The sequence below is a fragment of the Rhyacophila brunnea genome, unplaced genomic scaffold (genome assembly GCF_057557595.1).
Source record: "Rhyacophila brunnea isolate RB1 unplaced genomic scaffold, BYU_Rbru_1.0 scaffold_7, whole genome shotgun sequence".
Lineage (NCBI taxonomy): Eukaryota > Metazoa > Arthropoda > Insecta > Trichoptera > Rhyacophilidae > Rhyacophila > Rhyacophila brunnea.
Window position 1 is genome coordinate 21,074,764 of NW_028233339.1, and position 12,268 is coordinate 21,087,031.

General features: G+C 34.3%; 1 protein-coding gene across 8 annotated transcripts in view; it reads left to right on the top strand.

Annotated features, from left to right (window-relative positions):
• Positions 1-12,268, top strand: part of mrj (DnaJ heat shock protein family (Hsp40) member B6 mrj) — a 246,181-nt gene that overhangs the window by 224,685 nt on the left and 9,228 nt on the right. For 5 of the 8 annotated variants that reach the window (XM_085957787.1, XM_085957789.1, XM_085957788.1 and 2 more), the window contains 4 exons: positions 8,166-8,274; positions 9,286-9,395; positions 10,124-10,261; positions 12,043-12,219. In XM_085957787.1, coding sequence (XP_085813913.1) covers positions 8,210-8,274; positions 9,286-9,395; positions 10,124-10,261; positions 12,043-12,219 — 490 coding nt within the window. In that variant the 5' untranslated portion in view covers positions 8,166-8,209. The remainder of the gene's footprint in view (positions 1-8,165; positions 8,275-9,285; positions 9,396-10,123; positions 10,262-12,042; positions 12,220-12,268) is intronic. The other 3 variants (XM_085957792.1, XM_085957793.1, XM_085957794.1) reach the window with 1 other exon arrangement.

Below are 12,268 nucleotides of genomic sequence, written 5' to 3' on the forward strand. Positions count from 1 at the left end.
ATTAACACACTTTTTATATTGTCGATTATGCAATTTTGCTTTTGACAACTCATTTTGCATTATGTAGTTCAGTTTACGTGTTCTACAGGCGGCTTATTGAAATTAATGACTTTTAAATGTTGTCACATCGGAGAGTAGTGGCCGGCGGCCAAACGAATTGATGCTTAATTGACATCGCCAGATATAGAAATGCCAGAGTAGGATTTTTTGCAAACTTTCCTACCACTTTTTTCGCAATAAGTTTTTTCGAAGTGTTATTTTTGACGTGACGTCTCTGGGATGATTTCAGTGGTGTCCTGTGTTCGTAGATTGATGACTCTCCGAGAATAATTATGATTAATTGGGTAAGGTAATCTAATCATTATACGACGGTTTTCACTATTTGTATAGAAAGCACAATGCTTGAAAGCTACACACACGACATATAAATTTAGTCGATTCTCGTGTCGACGGCGTTAAAATACACTCCTCAGCAATCATTTTCCACGTTTTTAAATAAGAACATCGTTTTAAAATAATGTGTGTTTTATTTCGAGTGTTTTTTTTTAAGTTATGACAAGCAGCTCTCAATCTTTTTGTGAACGTTTGAAGTTTGCTATACGTCTAAAATAATATAAACAGCGTAACTGAATAATTGTATGTTTGCCTACATTTAATATAAGAGAATTTGTATTGAATTTTTGTCACAGATTATGATAAAGTTTACATAGGTACATATTTTAGATTTGATTTCATTTGGTGGCCTTTACCTGCCGCTTTCAGAGTTATTTAGATTTTGACATATTGCATTCCCAGATTAAAAATCTGATTATTATTGATATGTTAAGTGAGATAAAATGTATATCGATCGACGAAACGACCTCGTGCGAAGCCGGGTACTTACTTCAGCTAGTATACTATATTAAATTTATTATATACAGTAATTGAGTAATACCCCGACTTGCGCGAATTCGGAGTTACGCGATTTTTTCGTTTGACAGGTTTGACAACACTGCCGCCCGCTATATTCAGTCATTCAGTGTTTCTCTTGCTGTCATACGGATTAGATACGTTTATAAAAAGTATGTCGTCCAAACGAAGTAAATCTGATTCTCCTGCAGTTAGTATGAAAAGGAAAACGATATCTTTGGAATGTAAACTTAACAACATCAAGGATTTTGTTGGCTGAATTCTGCGTGAAAAAAAGATGGCAGTGTGTCGTCACACGAATTTGTTAGATTTTATGAAGCCATCTAAGTAATTACTTTTTTACTTAACTAATTTATTTTTTAATATTTTGCACATATTAATATGTACAAAGAACTGCACCTTTTAAAAAAAAATCTAAACTAGTGTTTCTGTTTAGTTCTTGGTCGAAATTAGACAAAATTTATATGTATTTATATTAAGCCCCACCCCGACTTACGTGAATTCGACTTAAGCGATTTTAGTCTGACCCACCATTGGACCCACCTATCGCGTAACTTTGGGGAATTGCTGTATAGTATGTATGTGGAAATCATGTTTCAAGATGCTAAATATACACATACACGTTTATATTGAAGACTGCAGTCCTAGGCGTATGTTTCGTTTCGTCAGCCACCGTCGATCCACTGCTGTGTGAAAGTCTCCCCCAACTTCTTACACTCTTCTCGATCCCTATTTCTTCGGTACCGCGTCTTTCACTGAACTTGACGTGTTTAGTGCCTCTTGAGTACCTATTACTGTATGATATAGATTAGGTGCCAGCACATTATCATTTCATCAGGTTGATGACTTCTAGTACACAGCCTAATAATGTCTGCCTCTTTATTCATATTATAGTTTTGCCATATGTATTAATGGTTTCGGCGTTTGTTTCCAAATAGATCTATTTACAGAGGTTCCGTTTTGGTGTTGAATGATTGAGAGGCCATGATCTAGCTTATAACAAACGCACCTACACCAAACTAACTCTCGTGGATCGAGTAAATCACGCCAATCCAATTTGTGTAATTTGAATAAAAAACGAGCAGTTGATTACGTTTTCTTTTGCCAAGATTAAAAAACACAGTTTCCCCCACAATTTATAAACTTAATATCCTCACGCTAAATTTCCGCGCGAAAAATTCGCTCAGAATACTCTTTTACGTCAGTGCCCGCCAAAATTTAGGAATAGCACCCTGCCACCTGTCGGGTAGCTTTTGAATAAGCGCGAGACGTGTTTACACGTGTTTAAATTTGTATTCACAATACACGTTTTTGTATTATATTATTAAATTATATTTCAATTCCGTCAACAATGTCCGAATCCGATTCTGGGTCCGTTACTTTAATATTTATGCCACTGGTTTAAATGATTGTCAGACCCAAAAATTAGATGACTTTTGACTGTCAAACAAAAATGTAAGATTGCGATCCACGTCGACTGATGAGGGCTGAATTATTATTCCGGAAGTGACGGGTAGACATTTTTTAATGCATTTTAAATTTGAAAACTGGTTTTCACGTTCTCAAAAGTCGCATGAATGAAGCGAATAGTTCGTCGCAGCTATTTGTGTATTAACAAACTGTAGTCATTTATCTTTTTCGTTGAAAATTTGTCAAGACGTACCTACCTACCTTCTATAAATATTTTAACCATCTAGCTAGATAAATACAATCTTCGTTGCTATTCAAATACAAACTGATAAACTGCTAACGAAGACATGGTTATATGCACTAATTAATCTGTCATGTTAGCTCCATTCATTAAATTGACTTCTGCCAGCAGTAAAGCATTGTCCAGACTTCAGACCAACATACTTCTGCCCGTAAACGGCGTAAACAATTGTATAACGTGTTTTCTTTTAGATTTTAACAATAAATGTAGATTGTTGATCAAAATTGAGATAGTAAAAGCCGCAATAACCATCAATTCGATAATTTATAGTATGATAGCGCCTGTACACGTGCATGGATTTACTGGCAGCACTAGTGCGTATTTAAAACGACCGTAACAATAACTGTTTACACGTAAAAGTACTGACTTGTCTCTCCAATCTGATTCTTCAAGAGTGAGCGAGACGCGATGTTGTCATTTTATAGTACTATTTGACAGGTAGTGAAAATCGCTTAACTTCAAAATTCGTTCGTAGTTCGTCTTTTCCGGCAGGTTCGCCACTATCGTTATACTGCATAGGCGCAGATCGAAAAATTCTCAACTCTCTTTTGAATTTTCATGTGACATGAAAATTCAAAAGCTTCCGATTTTATTTGATTCTTGCATGCAATCTTGCAACTGCATGATAATATATGTTTACACGTACATTTTCCTGCTATGGCCGCGATAATACGTACTGACGGCAGTAAATTCATGCACGGTATGACGGCCAAATAACTAACTACCGGCATTATAATATAGAATATAGATGTATGTACGCATAATTCTCGTGAAACAAAAATAAAGATGTGTATCGGCGTAACAAGTATCAATAAAAGATATTATTTTATTCAGTATAATCGTCTGCATAGACATAATTTACATAACAATACCTAACAACACCACCCGCCGTGGGTCCCAGGTTCAAATCCTGGGCTGGCAAGTACACATATTGTTTTTCAATTTGTGTGTGAGTCAGGGTATGGACCTAATAGGTTGAGCAAGTGGCTGACATCCATTTCTCGTAAAAAACAAAATCTGTTAATACAAACCTCTACTCTGCGGAGGCCCATATGATCCTATTAGGATCGGATATGGTCGAAAAAAAAATACCTAAGCAATGAGACAAAGGTAGTAAACCTAAATGATGCCTACATTATCGCACCATTTCCGTAAGGTAAATTCATGTTTTCTTCAAATAAAATATTAACGTGATTTGGTTACAGTACAATGTAGTAAATTCTAACTCCTAACATATTGTTGGTAAGCATGCGCAAAGACAAGCAGACAGTGCTGTGACATCTTCTAAATAATAATGTATTGCTTCGGTTATTCAACATTAATTCTCGGTGCAGTTTTTCCTGACCCACTAACCTAGCCTGCAAGGTGCTCGAAACCTGCATTTCGTGTCACGTACCTGCCTACGGTGCACGATATTTTTTCCTTTACTAGAGTTATGTAAGAGAAATAGAGAATGATAAATACTTTCTTCGTGACGTAATATACCGCTTACAGCAGAATAGACAATGTAATATTATTTCACAATAGTTAAATAATTAAATTGATTTATAATTCTACGCTTGATTTTGAGATGTGTCGATAGCAATTATTTAGATTAGCATGACTGTTAATGGATAATGATGTGGATATTGAAACACATATCGCCATGATTTGAGTTACCCTATCTTCACCCGCCATATATATGCAGCCGCAATTTGTGCACGGCCGCCTTCCATGACGCTATAAACGTGTCAGAATGAAAAGGTTTTAATGCCACCACTACCTTGTCCCGAAACGAAGCTGTACGGGACTGATGTGACAATCTTCGTATTTAAAGAAAGAGTTTAGAAAACTAAAAAATAATCATGACTTGCTCTGCCGTTATTTATCTTTAGCGACATGAATTAGTATCGTCTGTATCCGTTTACCGAAACTACGCTAAAACAGGAGTCAGGGGTTGAAAATGATGAATCTAACAAGGGAATTATTCCGTCATCCATGCGACGCAGAAAACTTTTCAAATCCCTCAAAGTTGGCCTTGGTTGATATCGAGTCGGCGTGATCAGTTGGACCCGTGTGTGGATGGACGGACCCTGGCAAACTGCTTCGCTCGGTCGGATTCCATCAGCGGGCAGTCCCATAGGACGTGTTCAACGTCTTGAATCTTGATGGTCGTGCCCAGATGTGCATTCCGGCGCATGTTCTATCAAGGCGATACCTCGGCTGAGGCACGAGGCTGAGTAACTATGCGACGGGTGGATTATGCTAATGACGCGTGCCGAACGGAACATAATTTGTCATAAAAATTCAACATGCGTCCATTTAGTGTTATGTTTATTGTTATATTAGTAATAATAATAATAATAATATATTCATTTTGCTTTTTCGAGTACAGGCATAACGTTTTTTAGTCATCTTTACACAATATAAGAATATATTCTTACGACGCCATCACAAAAAAAAAATCGACGTGCTCCCACCTCGAATGCCGCTCGGTGATTGGCGACGTTGCGAAATTTCGTCCCACCTATTGTTGAAAATTATTTTCCGTTTCACTTGACATAAGTGTATACATACTAAAATCGTGTAGCTTAAGCCGCGTTGACACGGTCCAAGTACACTAGGACCGAGTGCCATCCAAGCGCACTCGTATGAGACATCTTCATACTAATTATTCCTATCCAAGCTAACTTGGATGAGTAGGACGCGGACGTACCTACTTGGACCGTGTCAACGCGCTTTTAGCTCCGAAGTCACCATGGCCGGTCGGGAACTAGCTCACTACTACACAACACACTAAATCTAGTGTGTTGGTCTCTCATCTGAAACCTGTAGGTCACATCTGGGAAATAAACGGATACGTTTGTCACACACGTCGACACTATTGGGGAAAAATATTGAACCGTTTATTATTGCTAACTTCACTTCGGTGCCTGCTAATTCTTAATAGACATTAAATAATTCGGAGTATTCAGAAGAAAACACTTTTTTTTTCAATTTTCCTCTTTGCACACAATCCTGAGTGCGGCTCCTCTAATCTAATAATTGAGATCTCCATGATTCATGGCAAATATCTGGCGTCTTTTTTTTTTAAAGTTAGTCATGTTGCAAACCTGTCGAACTAATTCGGTTTTCCGCAACACTCTTTTGATTGCACATTAAATTAGTGTAGTGTTTACCTCATCGCCCACCCAATGATATGTTTATTCTAAATTAATATTTTTCTCGCTGTATATTCTATTATGACTAACTTATAACCTAACCTACCATGGCAAGAAATTTGATTATATCGACTACCTCATGGTATAACACACCAACTCAAAATAGTGTGTTTTATGTTTTTGAGCTATTGTTGCATAGAAAAAAATGCCACACCAGCCAGCAAGATTTTTTTCTCGAAAAACACCCAAAATACTGTTTAAAATAATACTCGTAAGTAGAGTTATGATTATATAACATTTTTGTAATATCTTAAATAACATGGAATACTAATCCACCTGTAGTTGGTATCACAACTTATTTTTATAATTTTTATAATATTTAAATAATATTTGCATAAAATAAACGGATTTTGCTACACATTTTTTTGATTGTTTTTTTTTGCTCTCCTGAAAAGTTGATAATTTAGAGTTAGTGTGTTATTCCATGAGGTAGTCGATATTATTCTGTCTAGTCTGAAATATTAAGTTTGCAAAGTGTAAACAAGAACATTACAAAAAAAATAAAAGCATATTATATTTGTTATAGAATAGGTATTTTATCGTGTTAGATTTTGAAAGTTAAGTGCCATGCTTGGATATATTATTAAATTTTCGTATGCACGTCTAATGCGTTGTAAAAAATAAATGCATATAGCGAAAGTGAAATCTCGATATTCGTAGATCGGCACTTAATTTTTTGGTCAATGATAATTATTGTAGGTACCTACGGTCATAAATTTCACATGTAGGAATTTCTCGATTGTCAATATTTGATTGATGATACTAATTATTTACAGATTGAAAGAAATCACCAAAATTCTTGGATTTGCCCTCCTTATAGGGAGTTTTAATAAGGTGAAAGCTAATATTCGCATTATGTATATGTAAACGTTATAAATAAATTACTTATTGCAAAATAAAAAAAATATTACTCCATGACTTTTCAAATCGTCCCACGAAGATTTTAGTCGATATTCAAAAAAGGTCTATCAAGTGGGTATGTGAAATACTAATATGGTCAATACCGACATAACCAACTTGCAATAATATGATTGTTTAAATCGCATGTGCCATAATAAGAATGTGCGAAATCTGGTGACTAAAATGGATTGAATTATCTACGAAACTGTTCCATTTTTGAATTACGTACGAATCTGACAGTATCGAATTGTCTATGATTGCAGGCGTTATTATTATTTGATTTTCAATAAAGTATTGCCATAAAAAACCTCTGAGCTTCTTTTTGTGTAGGAATTTGGTGTAAGTTATGCAGTGTGGAAATGCTAGAAGAAAAATAAAATATATCGTTTGAAGATCGATAAACGTTTTACAGTGTAGACTTGTGTGCCGAAGTAAATTGAAGTAGACAGCTTCAATTCGCCATTGCCGTCTGTCGTTAAATATTCATTTAACCGATTCTATAATATAATTTATAGGTAGACAGATTTGATGGTATTTTTTCGTCTCATTTACGAATACATTTTAAGCACCACACAACTGCTGTTGCGGGGTATCAAAAGTAAGACGCACTGTTACGGATTGTAAATAATTTGCTATCATTAGGATCAAAATAATATTGTTTGTTATGTGATAAAATGAAAATAAATCGATAAATTAACAACACACACATAGGTACCTCAATGTAATCACTAATCCATTTTCTAAGATAATAAAATCAGTGATAATGATAATCAAGCGAATTGATGATTTTATAATTTTAATAATTTGGGTAGAAAAAAAAACAGTGTAATATCATTAGGCATAATATACTTACTTGTTTGTTTTGTTGGCGAAGAACTTCTTGCAATATTTCCACAAAAAACCACTTATGGTGTAGATTGGCGTGTAGAATTTTGAACAGTATTCCGCGGAACACAGTTTGGGAAGCACTGAATTTCATAAAATTGCCTGAATGTGTCATAAATATTATTTATAACGTGTTTGTTAGATGGAGGTAAATTGATTACCATTGATATTATGTAAACAACTGCTATTTTATTGTCTATTGTAATTTAAAATATTCCATAAAATAAAAAAATTATCTGTCAAAAAGTTGCTTATTATTCAAATGGAACAGTGTTTTTGGAAAGCTAATTAAAAATTAACCTTTTTAGGACACATTTTGGGCCTACAACAAAATTATTGTGCATTTATGAAAAACTAATTCACTTGTTTGACGTCTATCTACGATAGATGTACCTACTTCTGTATAGCAAAGTAAAAACACATTATTTTATTTCTGGATAATCATTTCGCAAATATTATAATATTAGATATTTATGTTTTGTATTCTATGGTAGGTAATTACAATTTTAACAATTTATAATAAGATTGGTTTACTTAATTGGTGTTTTTAATTGTTTCAGGTTGCAGGTGGTGTGTGGTGTAACGATCTGGTGCCGGCTTCACAATGGTGGACTACTACCGGACACTAGGCATCACAAAAGCCGCCTCTGACGCAGAGATTAAGAAAGCGTATGTCGCATTTTTCTATTATTTTAAATCTTATCCGCTACAACAGTGCTCCGCAACCTTTTCTTACCCACGGCACACCAAAGTCTTTCCAGAAATCCGCGGCACACCACGCGTAAAACAGATTATACACCAAAACATGGACCCCACATCCTGAAGCGGGCCCCCGGGCCAGGATCTTTGGCGGGCCTCCTACTTATCGCTATGGTTAAAGACAGTGTAATACTATAAAGTAGCGTTTTCCAAATGGTATTTGAGGTAAAATTAATGGTATTTATTGTATGTTTAGTGATTTTATCTTTGTATTTATTAATACATCCACTTGAATTATAGTTAGTTGTCTGGTTAAGTTGTCGAGTATTGACATAATAATAAAAAATTGCATCCCACTATCGCAATTTTAATAGCCCCGCAGGCGACTTTTTTTACTAGTAGAGTAAATTTGTAATTTCTGTTTATCTGGTTGACCTGCCACGCCGCCCCCCCTAAGCCTGGCCACCAGGCTAGAGCCCGGTCAGCCCCCCCCCCCCCCCCCCTTGTGGGGCCCATGCACCAAAATTACATTAATTTATGTTTTTTAATTTGATATACAGGCGAGCTCGGTTATTACGATCATGGATATAGCGAGATCTCGGATGTAACAAGGAAACATTCGTTGACATTTTAGTTTATGATTTTCTCCATACATTTATTCACTTTTATAACGAGCTACTTATCGGATATATCGAGAATATAGTCAAAATTTTTCTTAAAACTGTTAATGTGTCGATCGTTTGAAAACATTTTGACCCTAAGCAATAAAATCCGACAAGACAGGATGCCGCCGGAATCGGATTACGTTTATGACACTAGTTAAGTGTCTAAGTTCCTATCTATTTGGTGTTTTCGCTGACAATATTGAAATTTATACTTTCAATACAATATCCGTATTGCCCGTGTCAATATCTCACAGTTTTAATTTTCTCCCGAGGTTTACACAGAGTTTGTAAGTTTTGTTATTTGATATTTTTTCAGATATCGAAAACTGGCACTAAAATGGCATCCTGACAAAAATCCAGACAACCCAGACGAAGCAAATAAGAAGTTCAAAGAAATCTCCGAAGCTTATGAAGTTTTATCAGATGGTGAGTAAAAAGCTTTATCTATTAAGTAGCGCTATTATAATATTAGGAATTGAATAATGTTACAGCGAAAGATACAACACTCTGTGGTAGCTTTTGAGGAAGAAAATAATAATCCATCATGAGGCAATGAGATGTTTAAATCTTAGATATCAAATATTATCTAATATCCACGGAATCATAAAACGCTTGACAACTATTAACAATCCATAAATTATGGGATACATAAGCTGTCTAAAGATGCTTTTATACATCATTAAATACAATATTACGGGCAGCATAGATTGCACAAAATATAATAATATTTTTATTCAAAGCTCTTTATAAAAGACCAACCATGGCAGATAATTAATTTTTGCAAGTAATTTAAAAAAGCATATGTAGGCTAAGGCACAACAAAATGTTGTTGATATTTCTACATTTTTTTTATTATTAATATTTAAGGACATTGATGACATTGTACATAAGCGTTCAATGAAACACAAGCATTATCTAATGGTTTTTTTTTTTTTTTTTAATGTACAAAGAGGCTCTTTTTACAGACAGCGAGTCACTGACTGATTTTAGTAAATATACATAATGTCCTAGTATATACATAACATCCTAGTAACCTAATGGTTAATATGGGATTTTAATGATAGAATGGGAAGAACCATTATAGGTTGAAATCGAGAAATAGTAAAGTTGAACCCTTTCCTGTGCCTGTTGTGCGCCATCTTTTGGAATTGTAGAAAGCAAGCGGAAATTGTATGACGCCCGAGGAACGGGCGCCGGCCACAGGTACGGCCAAAGCAAGAGCGGAGTCAACGGCCATCGCCACTTTTCCTTCCGGGGATTCTTTGGGGAGACACCGTTGCATCGCTTCTTCGGTAGATACAACATCAACACCATCTAACACCTCACGACTATATTGTGCAGGCATCATCATCGCTGACTAAACGAAATATCAATCATTACCCATTATCCTGTTTTCATATTTCTAACACTGCTCGAATGGAATTAAGTACTCACAGTAGACTAATCTATTTTTTTTTTACATGGAGTGTATTTTATGTAAACTTGCAATGTCATGGTTGCATATCTTTTAAGTGAGTGCAAGTAGTAAGTTGCCACTGAAATGGCTTATTTGAACTGCGTTACAGCGTTTTCACTGGCCTCCGCTAATTTTATTAGGTTCGCAGAATTTTAAATTCTTTTCATTAATACCTAAATAGATGCTGATTTTTAGGAATTTTATTTATTTTTCAAAGATTAAATTTAACCAGTGTTGTATGTAGGTAATATTTATTTATTATTTACAAGGAAGCTGAAATTAAGTTTGATAATAGTTTTAAAATCATGATATTGTCGATCAGGTTTTCAATTTTGGCTTTTCATTTTTACATATAATTATTATCTTTTATTTACTTGGTAGATAGATAGTTCACAATTTTATCTGCTATGCATGTTTTTTGACTCCCAATAATAATAATAAATATGTAGTACGCAAGTACGCCATCATCAAAAAATGTATAAATTTGCTTATTCTTTGATATTGATGATTTCTGTGTTGGGTGAAGATTAATATTGCGTGTTTATGTGGTTTTACCTGCTATGTTGGCAGTTTTATCATCGCAAAATAGAAAATGCATTATTAACCCATATATACAAGTAGACTGCCGTGGACTAACAGGACATCTTGTAAAGGATTTATTGTGTTTTTTATGCGTATTTTTTCTATAACGTTTTTGCTGAGTTTGTTTTGTCTCCCCAGTGAAGTATTTTGTCATTTAAGATGGTTTTTTTGCTTATTGAAATATACAAGATAACCAAACATGCGATAATAATAAAAAACTGAATTAGGTTTTGGAGATAAAATATATTTTGGGTTTAGTTTTTTAATGTAGATTGCTTAACGTTTTTACTAATTTTTATGCTTTGAATTATTAAAGAGATTAATTTTATAGGTAAGCAAACCCTAACCTATTTTTTTAAAATGTGATCCTTGCTGGAACTTTTAACTGTGTACAGAATTAATAACAATAATTTAAGGCGATATAGAATTCATTTATTATCAGCTGAAATTTGATTGGTTCTAAAATATATTGATAAAGTTATATCATTTGGGAAAAATTAAATATTATTTCTTATTTCGTAATCTTTTTTTTTGCTTTTCTGGCACTAAACGCGTTCTATACAATTTTTCTACCCAATTTTATGCAATAATTAAGTACAAATAATTTTTTTTTTATTAATCTAATGTACTAAAAATAATATACAGGCTAATGAAGAATATTATTTTTCTGTATAATGTAAATACAAAAATTTATGAAAGCATGGTGAGTTCTTTACAGTTTTTTTCATAATGTCATTAAAATGTTATTCCATTTCTTGTAAAATAATTTGTTGGTTAAGTTAAAGCTCCCTTTAATTGTCATTTATAATCAACTGATTAAATTCTGTGGGAATTTTATTTGGCTTTTATTGAGCATATTTAGTTAGGTACCTATATTATTAAAAAAAAGTTATAATCATTCTTCAAATGATTATTTAAATTGATTTGGCAATTTTTTTTAACTCTCCTTGTTGGCACAAGGAGAGTTTATTCATAATAAATTTCCAATCTTTAAAGGTGAACTCCTTTCATTTGTTTTATTTTTTATCAACACAGAAAGAAAAAGGCGCACTTACGACCAGTACGGCAAGGAGGGTTTGAACAATGGCCGATCAAGGCGGCCGGCCGAAGACGACTACGATTACATGTATGGCGGATTCCCCTTCACCTTCCGAGATCCCGAAGACGTTTTCAGAGAGTTTTTCGGTGGGGCGCCGTTCGGTGATCTTTTCGGTAAGCAATTATTATTATACCTAACCAACATTATCTACACTCATGAATA